The following is a 20,495-nucleotide window of genomic DNA, read 5'->3' as shown; positions in this document are numbered from 1 at the left end:
ATTGGATGAGGCCAGTCTCCTTTGAATGCAGCTGGTATTCACAGTATGCTCAAGTTACTTAGAATTCCTAGCAGGCATTGTTATATGGAGGATTTTATTAAGTATCCAATGATGAATATATCTCCCAGTCTCTTATTACCAACCCCCTGAAGCACATCCTTGATGCCCCCAGCTGACTTAATCACCACATTGCTCTCAAGTACCCAACACATGTTTAAAGCACTATTCTCTTTTTTGCCTCTGATGGCACCCATGAGAAGTGTGAAGACCACTATTTATCTTGTTAGAAGATGTTAGAGGAAGCATCCCAGGGGGAAAAGTAACTCACTAGGGCACATCTGGATGCTGCTGTAAAAGACGGGTAAATCCCTGACTGGAGCCTAGAGTGGTTGTGGATAGTGGCCTTTGCCTTTTATCACCGGTTCAGCAAGTTTAATGTTGTTACACTAAAAATTAGGTTTAAAAAATCCAAGTTCTGTCTTTGACAACTCACTGAATGCAAATCAAGGCTTTGTGTTTCTTTTAAATTAAATTAAAGTTGTCACATTTTCACATTTATGAAAAACTATTTCTGGTAGATTAATGTTTTAGTACTGTCATTTTCCACTTCTTTCCATTCTTTATTTTGCACCCCTTCTATACACAAGAGGTTAATCTTAACCCTTACTCTCACTTAACGACTCCCTCTATTCCACATTTCTATCTAGTTTTCTTAGATTCCAGGCACATAAGTAAGCACAGAATGAAGTGGCTATCAGTAGAGTAACCTTAGAACCTGGAAAGCAAAACTTTATTTATCCTCCTGTTTTCTCCTTCATTTCCTCTTCTTCTGAACTATAAAAATTAGGTAAAATAAGCTTTAGGTGTAATAAAATATGATACAACATGTGCTTTATTTTGGGGGAAATGTGCTGCTACTTTCTTGGGCAGAAGCCAGAGCAGGAAAAGGCTGTATTCCACCCCCATCTGGAAGGGGGCATCGACAGAAGTGTCATCACTCACCACTTCTTCTTCTCCCTCCCACTGCTTTTTCTCTTTAACGGTGACCGAATCATCACCTCCCCTTTCACCATTTACTATGAGCAAGGTAAACCAATCCATTCTAATCCCAGATTTTTTCAGAAGGAGGCTTCTGAGGTTTCCATAAAACTATACAACTTACAGCGGTTTCTATTTAATACCATAATACTTTGAATGGAACCTTCTGGAAATAGACCCTGCCATTCAAAAAGTTGGGCTAATTCTTTCTTCCTGTTCTTTCTTTCTCCCAGCACACATACATTATTACTAAGGCATATTTAAACGGTCCTGCCTGAACTCATAGCCCAATACCACTGTTGAAAGCCATCTCTGTCCCTAAATAGAATAAACTTAAACCTGAATCATAACACATCTTTCGAATGTCTGTAATTGCAGACATTTGGGAGCAGCTTTCTGGGATTTTTCAGGCATGCCAGACACATTAACCAGTCCTAGACTTGGCACATTCCTAAACTTTTCATTTCATATCTCAGCGTTTATATATAATCCTGAGGATAATATTAATCAAATAAAATACATCTCTTTTGAGACTCAAAGGTTGGTTGGCAAACTTGAAGCCATCCAAAGGTAGTTTTTATATCTAGGAGGTAGAGAGTAAAACATTATTTTACTCAGAAAACAACAATGTAGGCTAATTGTTGCAGGTTATTTTTTCCTTTGGTTCTGGAAAAATTCTGAGTCTGTATCCAGTTTGTGATAGAATTTGACAATAGCCATTTTTATTAAATATTGCAAATTAGAAACACCTGCCTGCTAAGCTGTTCTAAGCACCTAATTGTGAACAGCAATAATAACTAGTCCTTTTCAGAACAAGTGCTGTTGCCGGTTTCCATTTTTTTTTTTTTTTTTTTTGCGGTACGCGGGCCTCTCACCACTGTGGCCTCTCCCGTTGCGGAGCACAGGCTCCGGATGCTCAGGCTCAGTGGCCATGGCTCAAAGCCCAGCCACTCCGCGGCATGTGGGATCCTCCCGGACCGGGGCATGAACCCGCGTCCCCTGCATCGGCAGGCAGACCCTGAACCACTGCGCCACCAGGGAAGCCCCGTTTTCCTCATTTTTTGTCTGAGATTTCTGGAGGAGGAAGTGCCGTATGATGGAAATATTCAGATTTGCAGTCAGGTAGGCCTACGTTTAAACCCCAACCTTGTCATTTTATTAATTACCTTGACTTTGGAGCAATTGCTTAATGTGGTCTGTTTCCTCATCTGCAAAATAAAGGTAAAAATTCCTACCTCTGAGAGGTCTGGTGGGGATTTGGGATGATGTAAATAAGGCACCTGATATATCATAATTTATTGACTCTGAAATACACATTTTTTCGTGTTTTAGTATCTCTGAAATCAGGATGATTAAAAAAATTTTTTTTTAATTTTATTGTGGTATGGTTGATTTACGTTGTTAATTTCTGCTGTATAGCAAAGTGACTCAGTTATACGTATATATATGCTTTTTCATATTCTTTTCCATTATGGTTTATCATAGGATATTGAATATAGTTCCCTGTGCTATACAGTAGGACCTTGTTGTTTATTCATCCTATATATAATAGTTTGCATCTGCTAATCCCAAACTCCCAATCCTTCCCTTCCCCACTCTCCTTGGCAACCACAAGTCTGTTCTCTGTATCTGTGAGTCTGTTTCTGTTCTGTAGATATGTTCATTTGTGTTGTATTTTAGATTCCACATATAAGTGATATCATGTGGTATTTGTCTTTCTCTTTCTGACTTACTTCGCTTAGTGTGATAATCTCTAGGATAATCTCTAGGATGATTTTACAATCAATAAGAAAGCGTGCTTTCATTGTTTAATTGTAACATTGTAACATTTTGGTCCCTTTATTTGTGGTACATATTGTAAAGTGCTTCTTAAATTTATGGCAACTTTGATTTGATGAAATGTGGGATGCCTGGCTCTCAATGAATAATAATCATACTTATTATTATGATATATTTTTTCTAAGAAATATTTCAATGGCTCCCAGATTAAATTCCTAGACTCCAATTAGGGGTACCATTATAATCATTCTTAGGAAAAACAGTATTATAATAAAAATAATAGTTGCTCCTGTTTAATCATTTCATGTCTCATGTGAACAATTTAAAGGTAAAAGGGAGAAGATTTCATAAGACTTAGAATGAATGTGACTGATTAGATGAGCAGCAGCAGGTAGAAGGACAAGGACAGAGATGCAGGACTGTGAGTTCTGGGTATACAGACACCAAAGTGGCAGCTGAGAAACACCTATGTCTATGGACCTCCTATTCTTAGAGCTGTAGGAAAGTTTTAGTGCGTCAGAATTTTGCTTAAATAGAACTAGACGTTGAGGTATTGGTACCGCACATTCATTCTGGCATTCTTACCTTGGAGGATGGAGTTTTCTTCTTTTATATCCTTGTGCAGACTGAAAGTCCCATGACTGTCAGTTTGGTTTGTTCTTCAAGTATTTGCTGAGTGTCTGCTATGTGCCAGGCATTATGATAGACTCTGAAGTTTCAGAGATGAATATGACAACTCCTGGCTTCAAGAAGGCCCAGTCTGACCTATTGCATGCTGTGTTCCTCTTCCCTTCACCCATATCCTGTATCTTTTCTTATTGCTTTAAATAGAAAATATACGAATCATGTCTTTTTGCTTTAGAACATAGTTCCTTTAACACTTTAGTACATTTTCTGATATTCACTTTTATCCAAACAAGCATACCACTGAAAAACAAATTTAATAACTAATAGGATGAAGAATTTGGTCACAGTTGTAATTAAAATTTTTATCTATCAGTGTAACCTGTATTTAATCCAAACCTATCAGTTTTGATATTTTTATAATAAGCTAATATTTTAAAATGTAATTTAGGATCTTAATTAAAATTTTAGTTTTTCTTCAGTGAACTTATTGTGTTCCTTTTTTAGATCTTGGTGTGATGTCTTCTTTCTTTGGGGATTCCCAAAAAGGAATGTTTATGTGCTTGCATGCCCAAATAATTTCTGTGCCAAAGGAACAGTGACAAATGTCACACAAGGGAAATGACATTTTCAGGTTTTTAAATTAATATAATGAGAGAGAGGAAGGCAGGCACTAATTTAGTACATTTAAATTTTAAATAAATGTGCAAAACAGGTTAAATGAATGTAAATATATGACTTTAAAATTACTTAATTTACTCAATTTTATTGGTATTTGGCATCTGTAATAACAGCTAGCAGTAATTGAATACTTATAATGGGCCAGGCACAATTCTGAGCTCTTTAAGTATATGCTTAAAACCATCCCAAGAGATAGATATCATTACCTCCACCTTATAGATAAGGAAACAAGGACAAAGAGTCAGGAAGATGGCCAGCAGAGACAGGATTTGAACCTAGACAGTTCTAGTCACTGTATTACCCTGGAATTACTAAGTTCATTATTATTCAGGAGACAGAATCAGTCGCTGTTAGAAAAGTTACTAAAGTTTTACTGAAGTTATTAAAGTTTGCCACTGAATTTGTCACTAAATAGCTGGCTTGGATTTTAGAGGGAAGAGCAGTATGTATTTAAAATATATTACAAACCTCATCTGTTAACATCGTCACATAACCTTAAAGATAATACTTATTATTTAAAATAACACCATCAGAAATTAATTCTAAGTGGTTCTCTTATATAAATGATTGGCATTAAAGTGAAGATTATTAAATAAAACCTAGTATAATTATAATTTCACAAGTCTAATAAAGCTGGTCTTGGGTGGCTGCCGAATATGAGGGCCAAAAGAAAGGAAAAAGTCAATGCTAACACTGAGCTTTTAACTAGTTGTTGGAAGAAATAGTGATAACGTTCACTTCTTTCATTAATCATGGAAATCACAGGACAGACTTAGGAAAGGCAGTGAGGGCTTGAGTTTGAGGTGATTGTGAGATGGTGTGATGGAATGTGGGCAAAGCACAGTGAGGAGGGTAACAGCTGGGGGCCTGAAGATTTGGGCTCTAGTCCTGCCTTTGCTGGTCATTAGCAGGTTGACCTGCTGCCAAGGTACTTGACATCTCTTGGTCTTAGTTTCAATATCTAAAGACATTGAGAAGTAACATTGGTAAGTGGTTTTCAAACCTGCAGGGTGCCATAGATTCTCCCAAGGGTGCTGGGGAGAAAAGTGCATCCTAGTCTAAGTAACCTAAACAACAACACTTTTAATCACGTAAATCACATGTCTTTTTAATATATTTTAAAAATAAATTTATTTTAAAAAACTTTTGCTGTGTTGGGTCTTTGTTGCTGCCCGTGGGCTTTTCTCTGGTTGCCGTGAGTGGAGGCTACTCTTCGTTGAGGTGTGCGGGCTTCTCATTGGGTGGCTTCTCTTGTTGCAGAGCACGGGCTCCAGGCGCGTGGGCTTCAGTAGTTGTGGTGCACGGGCTTCAGTAGTTGTGGCGCACGGGCTTAGTTGCTCCTCGGTATGTGGGATCTTCCTGGACCAGGGCTCGAACCCGTGTCCCCTGCATTGGTAGATGGATTCTTAACCACTGCGCCACCAGGAAAGCCCTGTATTTTTAATTTGATTTAAACAAAGTTTGAAAACCAATGAAATTAGGTGATCTATAAGGCCTCTTCCAGCTCTAAAATCCTCTGTTTCTTATTCTGAAATCTGAGTTTGGAATCATCCAACAGGGATAGAAGTTGAATCTGCCAGGCTAAGCAAAAGTACAGAGAGCTGAGATTGTGGACCATTTATTCCTGAACAGTTAGAAGCCATGAATTTCAGAAGCCCTCAGCCTGCATTAGGGCCTGTTCTTTAATGTGGGAGGGCCATAATGATATTCCTTCATGGATGGTAGCAGAAGTTCTCAGTTGTTTCTTAATTTCCTAACATCTTTCCAGGATCCTTGAGGACTCCTTTCTATCCAATTAAAAGATTTCTTGTTTAAATTGTTATCTGCTTGTCCTAGCAAATAAGCTGTCCTTTTCTTGGGGTTTCTTCCTTCCAAGAAATGTCTCTTCTGCCTCTTGTATTTGTACTTGAACACATATGTGTTTTCCATCTTTCTTTCTCTCCACATTTCTCCATTATATCCTGCTCAGCCAAAGCCAGATTTTATGATTCGGTCTTCAAAGGGTGATTGACTACATTCCAACTCCCTACAAAACGATGTTTTATAGTCTACTAAAATTCAGGTTGGCTGGCAAGTGTGGAATGGAATAGTTTTGACTGGACTAAAACAGCACTATGGGAGAATGTCTCTTAACCCAGGTCAAATTATTGCATAAGAAACTTGAGTGAGTTATGTCGTAAAAAACTAATTTGAAGCTAAGTTATCTGCCTGTCACTCCCCCAAATAAAACTGAAGATGTAGGTGAAACTGAGAGTGGGAAATAACTTTCCAAAAATCATCTCAATTGATTATTTCAAGTGAGTGAGAGAATTTATCCCCAATCACACTCAACTCCCTAATAGGACTACCAAGTCTCTAAGATTATTACTGGGTCATCATCTTGTGGCCAAAGAGCTATGTAGAATGGAATTCTTTATAAAAATCTCTCTAGGGGCTTCCCTGGTGGCGCAGTGGTTGAGAGTCCGCCTGCTGATGCAGGGGCCGTGGGTTCGTGCCCCAGTCCGGGAGGATCCCACATGCCGCGTGAGCGGCTGGGCCCGTGAGCCATGGCCGCTGAGCCTGCGCGTCCGCAGCCTGTGCTCCACAACGGGAGAGGCCACAGCAGTGAGAGGCCCACGTACCGCAAAAAAAAAAAAAAAAAAAAAAAAAAAAAAAAAAAAAAAAAAAAAAAAAAAATCTCTCTAAAGGGATAGCATATGGCTGCAGTGGAAGGTGTTAAGATGTAAAGGAGGGAGGAGAATCCTTAAGTAACCTGGAAGAGATGTTAGGGAGGAACATCTTCTTTCCTCTGTCGTTCAGCATCAACCTCATCATTTGCAGTCCTTCATGAGGAAGTAGCACACACTCTTGCATTGGCTGCAACTTGGCAGTTACAGCACATAGCACAGATGCCTGTTGTATTGAATCAAGTTTACATGGAGCATCAAGTTTAAAAAAAAATGAATTCATTATAAATTCTGGCAGTTTTTATGGTATAATTAAAATGTCTAACAGGATACCTTTGGGAAACTAAATGCAGTTTTACTGTTTATAGAGCCAGCAGAGGTAGTGTTTCTTGCCAACTTTCATATCTTATGACCTATAAATTGCTCTTAATAGCTAATCTGTCATCCCAGCTTCTCAAACAAGAAAGCTTGTTTCCTTATTAATCTGTTAATTTGCATCTGCAAAGGACATTTACAAATACTTGGTTTGAAAACATTGCTGTATTAATGCTGGGCATTATAAGTAATTTATCACCTGTGATAGCAACTCTTAGGTCTAGGTAATAGATCTTTCTGACATTGTATTATTCTTCCAACCCTAATATAGCTTTGATAAAAATAATTATTGTGAAAGCTCCTCTGGTCCCACAGTATTAGGAAAAGCTGACAGGTTACCTATGGAGAAGCTATAACTGTCACTAACTTCTCTCTAAGCTCATAGTAATAGATTCAAACCAACTATTCCAACTATGGTATAATAATATGGTAGAAAGAATTCTGATGTACACAAATCACTGTCTTACTTTTTAGTAACAACTGCAGAATATTCCTCCAATGCTAAGTTTAGGAATTGGGACAAACTGGTTAGACTGATTATCATAAACCCAACGCCAGTTATTGAGCATGTACAGCATGAAATGATTGAAGACTACTAAAGACCATGTAATTAAAAATTTCCCTGTTTATGTGGTATTTAAATCTCTTCTTCAGGCTGTGGCTGTGAGTTCACAATTCTTAGAGATCCCATTTCAGGAGCTTTCTCCCTACCAAGAGTCTTAACATTTAACTGTTTTTTGTTTTTGTTTTGCTGATTTGTTTTTTCTCTATTGTAATCCAAGAAGGATTTGTGGGAGCAGGAAACAGAACATAAAAGGGAAGAAATCAGAGTAATGAGAGGATTAGGATCATATCATATGCTAAAGCCAGGGTAGAGTTTGAACATACTATGGGATTCTATCTGGCTGTTCAAAGGAGGCTCTGTATTAAATTACAAGCTTCCTGGTGACTCAAACAAAAAGGTAAACATGACTGCTTATATGAGTCACATTTTTCTTAAGATAAAACCATAGCAGCTGCATTGAAATCTGAAAGAAATTTTTCCACTGGTCCTTATAAAGATGACATCTGGTGGTATCATGGACAACGTCCTCAACAATATAGATTATACATTTTTAAAATTATTTTTGTACAGTTGTTTTTGTGTGGCTATTGAGTAAGCAACTCTAGACATTCATGACTATCATTTAACTTTTTATACAGAATGACTTTATCAACTCAGTTGCTGACTAAGGGTAGATTTTTCAGGCTATAGTACACTCATTAAATAGGGAATGAATGGTATTTAAGACTGTAGGAAGTGTATAGACCTTATAGAACATGATTCAGTCTTCTGTTTCTACAGGTTTGTATTTGAGTGGCTATTGATTCCCGCTAAATAGATCTGCAATGTGCGTAAATTACTACCAGGTAGACCCTTGTATCTGGGTTAATACAGATTTTTAAAGATTAGCTAAGTTTCTGTTTTTAGTACCTAATTCTCCTCAAATTTAGTTTTTCTATAAAAATGACTAAAATTTCATCACCCGGAAACCTATGGTAATTCAAATAATTGAACCACTAGATAGTGTTAACTATAACTATAGTGACTGGAGCATGAAAGTTATTAATTTATGCTCAGTATTGTACTGGTCAGGCTAGGCCAGGTTATGCTGCAATAACAGTAAATTCCCAAATCTTAGTGGCTTATTTCTTGTGCCCGCTGTGTATTCATTACAGGTCAGCCAGGGCCCACATTGCTATGATTGTCACTTAAATTTCAATTTTGATGGAGCAGTGTGTAGCAAAGAGAAGAGAAAATGTGGTGAAGTACGCACTGGTTCTTAAAGCTTTACATGGATGTGATCACATTTATTGGCCAAAGAAGGTCACGTAGCCACTCACACCTGACTTCATGCAGTCAGTGATGTGCAGTCTTACCTGCTTCGAAACAGAGATGCCAGCATATTTGTGAATATCCCTAAAGCCTACCCTGATATCATTAGTGCTTAACATTGATCTTACTGTATTCTAATTAGTTGTTATTTTAGTTAAGCATTTTGTTGTTGTCGTTATGACCAATCTCTCTCCTTTTCAGCTACTTCATGGAAATACATGAAAGTATAAATCTGATCTTGTCAGTCCCCTGCTTAAACCTGTGGCTGTTATTGCTCCCTGGGTGGATTGTAAATTCTTCAATAGAGGATAAACTGTATGTAGTCAAATGAGCATGAGAGCTAGAGTCTGATGTCTGTGGACCTGAACCCTGGCTTTGCCATCAGTGCTATCAATTGTGTATTCTTAGGCATGCCATTTTATCTCTTTGAGTCTAGCGTTATCTCACAAATGGATTTAATAATAACAACACACAGTTAAAAGGATTGTTATTAATAATTAAATGAAACAACATACATGGAAAATGTGTTAGATTTTACAAATTGATGGACAGACAGAATTCATCCAAACCCGCCTTTCTAGACTCCCCTCCAACCACTATCCCCACTCCCAGGTCTAACCAGCTTCTTGGTCTCTAATCATTACACACTCTGTAATACTTCATGCCTTTGCTTGTGCTGTTTCCATTTCCTAGAATTACCCACTCCCCCAATGAGGAAAACTCCAATTTATTTATTAATTTTTAACTAATAGACTTCATTTTTAGAGCAGTTTTAGATATACAGAAAATTGAGCAGCTAGTACAGAGAGTTCCCACATTCCCTTTCTCTTCCCCATTCAGTTTCCCCTCTTAGTAACATCTTGTATCAGTGTGGTACATTTGTTACAATTGACAAACCAATATTGATATAATATTGTTAACTAAAGTTCATAGTTTACACTAGGGTTCACTGTTCGTGTTGTACAGCCTATGGGTTTTGACAAATGTATGATGCCCTGTATCCATGATTATAGTGTCATGCAGAATAGTTTCACTGCCCTAAAAATCCCCTGTGATCCATCCTTTTCTCCTGCTGAAAACACTGATCTTTTTGCTTTCTCTATAGTTTTGCCTTTTCCAGAGTGTCATGTAGTTGAGATCATACAGTGTGTAGTCTTTTAAGACTGGATTCTTTCATTGAAGAATATACATTTAAGGTTTCCTTCATATCTCTTTGTGCCTTGGTAGATCCTTTCCTTTTAGTGCTGAATAATATTCTATTGTAAGGATGTATCAAATTTTATTTATCCATTCACCTATTGAAAGACATCTTGGTTGCTTCCAGTTTTTAACAATTATGAATAAAGGTGTTACAAACATTCATGTGCAGGTTTTTGTGTGGATGTAAATGTTCATTTCATTAAGGTAAATACGCGGAAGCATGATTGCTGGATCGTATGCTATGAGTATGTTTGTAGGAAACTACCCAACCATCTTCCAAAGTGGCTGTCCCATTTTGCATTCCCATTAGCAATGAATGAGAGTTCCTATTGCTCCACATCTTCACCAGGATTTGATATTGTCAGTTGTCTTGGATTTTCACCATTCTGATAGATGTGTAGTGGTATCTCATTGTTGTTTTAACTTGCAATTCCCTGACGACATATGATGTGGAGCATCTTTTCATATGCTTCTTTGCCATCTATATACAGTCGACCCTCCATATTTATGGGTTCTGCATCCACAGATTCAAGAAACCACATATCAAAAATATTTGAAAAAATTCCAGAAAGTTCCAAAAAGCAAAATTTGAATTTGCCATGTACCAGCAACTATTTACATTGTATTTACATTGCATTAGGCATTATAAGTCATCTAGAGATGATTTAAAGAATATGGGATGATGTGCATAGGTTATATGCAAATACCATGCCATTTTACATAAGGGACTTGAGCATTCGCAGATTTTGGTATCCGTGGGGGTTCCTGGAACCAATCCCTCGCAGATACTGAGGGAAAACTGTATCTTCTTTGGTGAGGTATCTGTTCAGGTCTTTTGTCCATTTTAAAATTGGGTTGTTTTCTTGTTGAGTTTTAAGTTTTTTTGTTTTTTGTTTTTGTATATTTTGGATACAAGTCCTTTGTCAGATAGGTATTTTGCAAATATCTTCTCCCAGTCTGTAGCCTGTCTTTTCCTTCTGTTCATGGTATCTCTTTCAGGGAACAGTTTTTAATTTTAATGAAGTCCAACTTAGCAATTTTTTCTTTCACGGGTCATGCCTTTGGTGTTTTATTTAAAAATTCATTTCCCAACCCTAGGTCCCCTAGAATTTCTCTTATCTTCTAGGAGTTTTATAGTTGTGCATTTTACATTTAGGTCTATGATCCATTTTGAGTCAATTTGTATGAAAAGTGTAAAGTCTGTGTCTAGATTCACTTTCTTTGCATGTTGATGTCCAGTTGTTCCAGCACCATTTTTTGAAAAGGCTGACCTTTCTCCATTGAATTACCTTTGTTCCTTTGTCAAAAATTAGTTGACTCTGTTTGTGTGTAGAGAATTTTCTTGAGTACGTGAATGAATGAACAAATGAACCAACCAACAGACCCCAAAACACTCTAATATCCGTGTAAGCTTTGACCACTTAAAGTGCTTTTACCAACATTATGTGTTAGATATACCAATGATTCCAAAATGCCCCGGAGTAAAGGGTGAATTTTCTTATGTCTATACTTGCAGAAGAGTAATACGAGTAATATGCTTTAGCATATGAAAATAATGACCCTTCCTGCCATCAGTGGGGCACGCTTCTTGTGTTGTTTTTAGTTGTGGTGACATATAACATCATGTTCTATTTTCTGGTCATCTTCTACCACATCTTTGAAATGAATAAAGCTAAGTTAGGGTAGGAAGAGAAATGAAAATCTAAAATTTTTGAGCATGTTCTGTGAGCCTTGAAATGGGCTCTTTACAAGTTCTATCTTACTTAGTACTCATCAGAGCACTGTGAGATATTAATATTCCCATTTACAGATGAGGAAACTGAGGCTCAGAGATGTTGCAGAAGTTGTGTAGTATCACACAGTTTGTCCTTTGAACCCATGCATGCCTGATTCCAGAGTCTGCCCCTATTCTTCTACATCCCTCTGCCTCTTGGGTTGCAGGTGGTTAACCCAGTACCTTGGGTTCGTGGCCACTAAACTGGCAAGGAATACAAGGTGCATGTGGATTTGGACAGTGAAGATGAAAAACTGTATTTCTGGTACTAGCTGTGGGTGCATTTCCCCTTTTCTTAAAACTACATGCCATTAGTCAATCAGCAGTTATATCAGATATTCTCTATATGTGCATTTAATCATCCCACAAAATATAACCCGTATAAAATACATACAATAAAGGGAAAAACATGCTAGTTGTGAGGAACACGTTTAATTCTGAAAAATAATGTTTAATGGTAGTATCATCAATGTGGTTTTTTTGGGTAGTTTAAACTTTCTCTATTTCTTGTCTCAAACTGAAAGTCCTTAAAGGTGGTTTGAAAAAATATGAGCCAATTTCCTTCTCTAGCTCCATGTCCCACGAAACTGACTCATCAGGTGCAGTTCTTCTGCAAATATTTGGGTCACAGAGCAAGAGGTAATGACTCCTGTGTGCTAAGTCTGCAGCTGGAAATCATGCTTTGGCAAGAACATGAGTAATTTATATCTTGTAAAAAGAGAAAAGTATTGTCTTATTCCACCCAGAGCGTTTGTTAGCATAACTGTTTGTGTGCATTTTGGTATTCAAATACAGATGTTCCAAAATGTTTCCACTGTGGGAAGCAGCTGCTGCTATGCTAGCACAAAACTCTCAAAGAGATGAATATACGAAGGCAGTGTGAACCTTAGTGGCAAGTGCAGCATCTGCTTGAGGTGGGGCCTGTGTTTCCCTGTAGATAGTGGGTCTTCAGATTCTCCTTAACAGCCGGGAACCATGTTTCAGATCTAAGCTTATTCCACAGGAACAGGAACAAAGACAAGTGATTAATTTGTAATTCACTTAGCTGATAAATATGATCACATGTTATTTGCCCAGCAGCTGTAAAACACTGGACTTCATTTCCTGTGGCAACTGATAGGAATATAGATGTTTGGTTGTAATGACTGATGCTTTTGGTGCCGTTACTAGCTTCTGCTTGGTAACAGAGCTCAGCCCAGCCGGCCTGCAGTCATAAAACATCCATCCACACCTTAGTGATGCATTTACAGAGAACTTTACAGTTTACTCAGGACACTCACTTGCACTGCTTCATATGATCCCATCCTAACCTTGGAAAGTACATATGCTGTCATTATCAGAACGGTTTACATATAAAGAAAATACAGGTGAAGAAGTGAAATGACTTATCAGGGTTACACAGCCAGGGCCTCTGACTCTAAATTCTATTCCATTCTTATACTACATCAAGCTGCCTTTCTAATTTCAGAGGCTGTGATGTGTGCTTCATAAACTATATTGACCTTTCTAGAGTTGCTGGTTTCCAGGACACCTGCGTGAAGAGTCCCAGCCTGATAGCGCTGCTTTGTAACTGGATGGTGCCAGGGAAGAGCTAATGCAGTAGTCCTTCCCTCTTTCCTCACAGCCCTAGAGGGGAAATGCCCCAATACTCCCTTCCCTTATGTTTGGGGGAGCTTCAGCAAATGAGCTCCTGTGTCTCCCTGGCATTTACAGAAATGAAGAACCAGAAGCAGAAGGTCCCTGGGCTGTCATTCGGAGTTGCCACATACCACAAGTTTCTAAGAACAGTGATGCCTGGGGTGCTGTGCCTGCCCCAGGCCTTACTAATCTATTCCCTGCAGTGTTCAAGGGCTCATTGCCTCCAACCAGATCTACTATTTGGAATTATCTAGTGAATTATTTATGGTTTACACATTTGACAGAGGCTCGTGGCTAAGTTTGAAAATACTCAGTTCCTGGGACCTAGAAACGTCTGTTTGGAAAACCAAGGCTCAGAGAAGTTAACTTTCTGAAGGTCCCAGGGCTAGTAAACAGCAGTGCAGTTTTGAACCAAGGGTGTCTGATTCTAAGTCACACTAGCTCCATAGTGAAAGAGCCATGTGTTCTACTTTGAGGGCAACAAAGATTTGCAGGTGGGAGGGTTTGTGGACTGTGTCCTGCTCTCTAGCCTGGCTTGGGCACAGAAGGACCTCAGAGAGTAAGCAGGGGAGGGCCAATTACAGAAGAAAAGGAAAGAGACTGAGCCCCCCATCCTGCAGCAAAGGAGGAAAGGAGATTGTCAGGTGTGGGGAGGGGAGTTGTGAGCAGTAGAAAGGCCTATGTGCACTGTGCCAACAAGAAGTCTTAACCTCTGATCCTGAAGAGGTTCCCAAAGTAGGAACCTGAGGCCAGTACACATCCAAGTGGCATGCTCTTGGGTGACATCATTGCTGTGTCTGCCAGAATCACATTGCTACAGGATTGTGATTTTCATGGAATTGTTTCTGCTCTCCACCACTCAGGAAAAAAAAAAAAAAAAAACCCAAAAGTACATTTCTGAGTGTTTATTTCCTCTCTATTTTCCTCAAGCTTTTTGTTGGAACATCTGTGAAATGATAAAAGCAACTTAAAACTATATGGAACCTTTTGCAGATACACAGTTTGCAAGCATTGTAAAGATGGTCAGTCTCAGTCATTTTGATCAAAACTGCTATTTCGCAGGCAAAGAAATAGGGTAGCAAATCACTCACAACTATGAAATATTAATAAAAGTGTTCTGAAGTGCACATAGAACACATCTGATAAAGAAATACCCTTACTCCAGGTGGGACGGCCTTCCCTCGTTGTTATTCCCTAGCCTGGAGGCCCTGGTGAAGATCACTTGCCTACTTGTGACAGAGTTTACCCTTTGTTCTGCCAGGATCACATATTCATGGTACGAAGAGGGAGCATCATGAAGAAAGGGGGCTACGTGGCTCTAGCTGTAGGTACGGTGTGAAGGAAGGGAAGGATAGGCAAGTTGTTGAATGAAAAGAAGTGCAGGAGAGCTCGGTGTAACTTCCCTTTTATGTCTCTGAAAGGAGTTAGAAACTAAAGACGAGAATCTAAGACTATCTGCACTTGGTAAGATTCTAGAACCCGTGTAACATCTCCTTTGTTATTTTTGTTTCCCTTTGGTTCACTATGCCAATATAGAGTCATTTTCATTAAAACCTTTAAGACAAAAAGGGCTCATGTTCTTTTCTTTAGACAAGAACTACTTGAGTGGCAAGCAGTGTGCGGGGACTAGGAAGATAGCATCTTTCTGCACAGAGGCTGGGGTCAGAAGAGAGAGCCTCTAGGCAAGAAAAGCAAAGCTCGAAGAGCAATGTGAGCCTAAAAAGGGGTGGTGAGGCCCCGTGGAGGCTACCCAATTCAGAGATGTAGTTGTAACTCCCGTTACTTCCCTCTGGGGCTCATCTAATCTAAGCCCTCCACAGTAACCAGCACTGATGAAGTTACGTTGAGGTAACAAAGATAAGAGAACAGGACCCTCCATTGGGTCCTGGGTCACAAAATTATCAATCATCAATCTAAAGATCTCCCTTGCCGTTAATGTATCCATTTGCTTTGGGAGAAGACAAGAATTGAGAAATGCCCGGGGTGCAAAGAGCCTAGCATGGATTTCTCCTATGAATTTCCTATGCTATATTACATGTAATAATTAATTTTGATTTTCTTCAATATTTTCTTATGCTGCAGAGGTTAATAACTATTAACAGAGATATAATATCACAATATTAGAAATGTCAAGTCTTTAAGATGAAAGTTATATGGCACACAACCTGTTTCTATGAGCTTCGGTATTGAATGTTACTGATTAAATTGCCATTGTCTTTTATTAGGAACTTGCTGTTTGGATGTGCTCTTTTTCAGTTCTGCATAGGTCTGCGGACCACTGATAGAAACACCATTAGGAATAGGATTGGATGGTTATGGGCAAACTCTCTAACATTTTATCTGCTGAAACAAACCAAAGCCATTTTCTGATGTGCTTTCTTTTCTCTGCCTTATCCTTTCTCTCCAGGCAGCTTCATCAGCCCTGAGCAGTCTAGGCCACGTGTACACAGCCATTGGAGACTACCCCAATGCACTGGCCAGTCACAAACAGTGTGTTCTTCTCGCCAAGCAATCCAAAGATGAGCTTTCTGAAGCCCGAGAACTCGGCAACATGGGAGCTGTGTATATTGCCATGGGTGATTTTGAGAATGCTGTTCAGTGCCATGAGCAGCACCTGAAGATAGCCAAGGACCTGGGCAACAAGCGAGAAGAGGCCCGCGCCTACAGCAATCTGGGCAGTGCCTACCACTACAGGAGGAACTTTGACAAGGCCATGTCTTACCACAACTATGTGCTGGAGCTGGCTCAGGAGTTGGTGGAGAAGGCCATTGAGATGCGGGCCTATGCTGGCCTGGGCCATGCTGCCAGGTGCATGCAGGATTTGGAGAGAGCTAAACAGTACCATGAGCAGCAGCTGGGCATCGCTGAGGATCTCAAGGACCGGGCTGCAGAGGGGCGAGCGTCTTCCAATCTGGGTAAGGACAGGATTGCTTGCGGGACCCAGGGTCAGGGCCAAGGGCTGGAAATAGCTGGAGTACCCCACTGTCTTTTACAGGAATCTGTGTGTTTATATTCAAAAGAATCTCCTCATTGTGTGTGTTTTATATTTCCTTCAGATATATTTCCTTGGAGCCTGCCTGCTCTAAATCACAGGATCTTTTCTGTCATCACAGTGCTCTGAGGATTAGAACTCTGAAATACTGGAAAAACAAAACACCCCAACCTTTTAATCTGTCTAGAGAGAAGAACGACCAGATTTATCTAATTAGAGAGAAGGGGGATGAAATGAAGAGACAAAGCTATGTTTGGTTTAAATGAAAGGGAAGCTTGCTAGGAAGTCATCAATGGAAGGGAATTTGAGAGGATTTTTGTTTAGAGGAAGTTCTTTACTTGGTGACTTTAACCCCAAAGGAAATGTACTTTTTCCCCTCAATGTATGTGTATTCACAAATGATGTTGATAGTTATAGTGTAAATGTAAAATTATTTTTTGAAAAATTTAAATAAGATAGATTTGCAGTCTATGTTTTGATAGTACTTGGTTACAGTTAAGATATTTATAGATTTGGGGGAATTTATGTGGAATGGTAAGAGGTGATAAGTATTAGTAACTGGCTACTTTTTAGAAGATATTGTTATCTTTTCTTGGTACCCAAACAGATGTTGGTACATAATGAATGAAAGGAACAGATGTGTTCAGAAGTATAAGCGGAACTCATCCTTGTGCCTGGAGCCCATGGTTTGTTATGTCCACAGGGACTCAGCCGGGGGAGAGGACAAGGAGACGGTGACCTTATTCTTATTAGTGTATGCTTAGCAGATATTAGTGGCAATGCACTGTAAAAGTCAGTCCCCTTTTCTTTGTGACCTACAAAACCCTATTTCTCTTTATATAATTTTAGCACTACTTCTCCCTCCCCTCTACCTCTGCTTATTGTAACCATATGTTTCGTGAATATGGTTGTTAGAAAAAGTCTGGCAAATCCCTGGAGATGATGCTGAAGATGGTATTGAGATCAGAATGAGAATCTAGAGAGCCTGATAAAAACCATAGAAATAAGTTCTTGGTATGATATATTCATTCAACAGATTTCAAGTATTTATTGAATCATTACTATGTGCTGAATCCTGGAATAATTGCCTTACGTGATAGAGAAGTTTGAAAAAAATCCTTGCCCTCAAAGAGCTTATAATTTAGTTGGGAAAATAAGATTAATACATAGGACAACAGTGTTAATGATGTTGTGTTGCCATGAAATTCCCAGAAGGGAGGCCCTGAGGGCTGGGAATAGTCTGGAAAGCTTCTTGGGGGAGATGACGCCCAGGTGGACCTTGAAGAATAGCTGAGATTTGGTCAGAAATGGGATGGCATTGATGGCAAGGGGTATGTGAAAGAAGAATTTGATGCAATAGCTTGGCATATCTGAGGGATAGTGGCATGATTAGCCTTCAGGAATGTGCTAGAGGATGGTAGAAGATTATTATGAAAACTAGGCAAGGAATTGTTAGTGAACAGGAACTCCTGAAGGTTTTGAAATGTAGAAGTGAGAACATTGACTAGATATTTAAGGAAGACAAGTCAAGCAGTGGCACATAGGATAGGTTGGAGGGCTTGAAACCTGGAGTGTAGAAGACTGTGCATATTGGACAATTCATATTTTCTCTATCATTTTGTGTCAGAAATCTATCATTTTGATTAGTTGTATTTATTTTCCAAAGACTTCGTTCATTTCATCTAAATTGTTGAATTTATTGGCATAAAGTTGTTTATAATACTTACTTTCCTTTTAATGCTTATAAGATATATAGTGATATGTCCTATTTCATTTCTGTTATTGGTAGTTTGTGTTTTGTACCTGTACTAACCCCCTCCCCCTTTTCTGCATCATTCTAGCTAGAAATTTATCAATTTTCTTGATCTTTTTAAAGAACCAACTTTTGCTTTTGTTAAGTTTTTTCTATTGCTTGTCTATTTTTTAATTTCATTTTTCTGGTCTCATTTTTATCATTTTCTTCCTGCTGCTTTCTTTGGGTCCTCTTTCTAGCCTCTCAAGGTTGAAACTTAGGTCACTGATTTTAGACTTTTAAAATTTCTAATACAAGCATTAAAAAATATATAATTTCCTCTAAACACTGCTTTAGCTGCATCTAATAATTTTTGATGTATTATGTTTTTACCTTCATTGGGTTTAAAATATTTTCTAAAATTGTCTGTGATTTCCCTTTAACCCCCGTGTTGTTTAGAAGTGATGTTTAATTTAAAACATTTGGGATTTTCCTAGAAACTTTATTGTTATCAAATTCTAGTTTACTTCTATTGCAGTCAGAGAACATACTTTGTAGGATTGCAGTAGGTGTCTCTACAGATGTTGTTTAGGTCTAGGTAGTTGATGGTGTTGTTCAGATCATCTTTGTCTTTTTTGATTTCTTTGTCTATATGTTTTGTCAGTTGCTAAGAAGGAAGTTGTTAAAATCTACAACTGTTAGTGTGGACTTGTCTGTTTTTCCATTTAATTCTGTGAAACATGGCTTCATGTACTTTGAAGCTTTCTCTTTGGGCAAATATTCATTTATGATCGTTTTTGTCTTTCTGACAGATTGGCCCTTTTATCATTATGAAATGTCCTTTTTTATCATTGGTCATGTCTTTTTTTCTTGAACTACTTGATCTGATACAAATATATCCACTCCTACCTTCTTATGCTTACTTTTTGTGTTTTCCATTTTTTTTTCTGTCTTTACTTTCTATTCCTCGGTGTCTTTAGTTTGTCAACTGCAGATAACATCTAGCTAGGTCTTGCTTCTTTTTGATTTTCACAATAATGGCCTTTTAATTAGAGAATTTCATCATTTAACAGTTAATATAATTATTGGTTTTGTTAGATTTAGATCTGTTATTTTACTGTTGGTTTTCTGCTTGTCCCGTTTATATTTTGTTCTCTGTTCTTCCTTTCCTGCTGTCTATGGGTTAGTTTAATCATATAGATTTTATTTTAACTTGTCTATTTGCTTTTTAGCTCTATCTTTGCATTATTTTTTAATGGTTGCTCTAAGGATGGCATTATATATCCTTAACTTTTCATGGTTTACTTTGAGCTACCATTGTACCACTTCCTGTAAAATATAAGTACATTATGACCTTGTAGGTCCACTTACTCCCTACTCCCTATACTTTATGCTGTAGTTGTCACATTTATAACTACACCTATATTCTTTTTAAACTCCACAGTACAATGTTAGTTGTTCTATTTTATATTATCATTTTAAATAATTAAGAGGAAAAATAATGTTTTCTGTTTATCCACTTATTTATCATTTCTTGTACTTGCATTCACTCTTGAAGATATGAGTTTCCATCTGGTATTATTTCCCTTCAGCCTAAAGAGCTTCATGTAGCATTTCTTGTAATGCAGGTCTGCTAGTGATGAATTCTCATTTTGTTTACTTTAAAATGTGTTTATTTCACCTCATTCTTTTTTTTTTTTTTTTTTTTTGCGGTACACGGGCCTCTCACTGTTGTGGCCTCTCCCGTTGTGGAGCACAGGCTCCGGACGCGCAGGCTCAGCGGCCATGGCTCACAGGCCCAGCCGCTCAGCGGCATGTGGGATCTTCTCAGACTGGGGCTCGAACCCGTGTCCCCTGCATCGGCAGGTGGACTCTCAACCACTGCGCCACCAGGGAAGCCCTCACCTCATTCTTGAAGGATATTTTTTGCTAGATACAGAATTCTAGGTTGGTAGATTTTTTTTTTTAATCTTTCAGTGGCTTAAAGTAGTCTTTCCAGTGTCTTTTGGCCCCCATTATTTCTGATAAGAAGTCAGTGGAATTAATAATCTGTATGGTATATGCTAATTTTTTCTTGACAGTTCACAAGATTTCTTCTAAATTTTGTTTTCAGCAGTTTA

The 20,495-nt window shown here is 38.4% G+C and overlaps 2 protein-coding genes across 4 annotated transcripts in view; one reads left to right on the top strand and one right to left on the bottom strand.

Moving 5' to 3' along the window:
* LOC308626761 (uncharacterized protein) overlaps positions 1-20,495 on the bottom strand; it is a 452,693-nt gene that overhangs the window by 218,366 nt on the left and 213,832 nt on the right. The window lies entirely within an intron of this gene.
* TTC28 (tetratricopeptide repeat domain 28) overlaps positions 1-20,495 on the top strand; it is a 598,353-nt gene that overhangs the window by 414,287 nt on the left and 163,571 nt on the right. For all 3 annotated transcript variants that reach the window (XM_081252173.1, XM_081252172.1, XM_081252174.1), the window contains one exon: positions 16,059-16,566. In XM_081252173.1, coding sequence (XP_081108299.1) covers positions 16,059-16,566 — 508 coding nt within the window. The remainder of the gene's footprint in view (positions 1-16,058; positions 16,567-20,495) is intronic.

The sequence above is a fragment of the Mesoplodon bidens genome (genome assembly GCF_964165515.1).
Source record: "Mesoplodon bidens genome assembly, chromosome: 13".
In the NCBI taxonomy this organism is placed as follows: Eukaryota; Metazoa; Chordata; class Mammalia; order Artiodactyla; family Ziphiidae; genus Mesoplodon; species Mesoplodon bidens.
The sequence above is the reverse complement of the archived record's forward strand: the minus strand, read 5'-3'. Positions and strand labels throughout refer to the sequence as shown.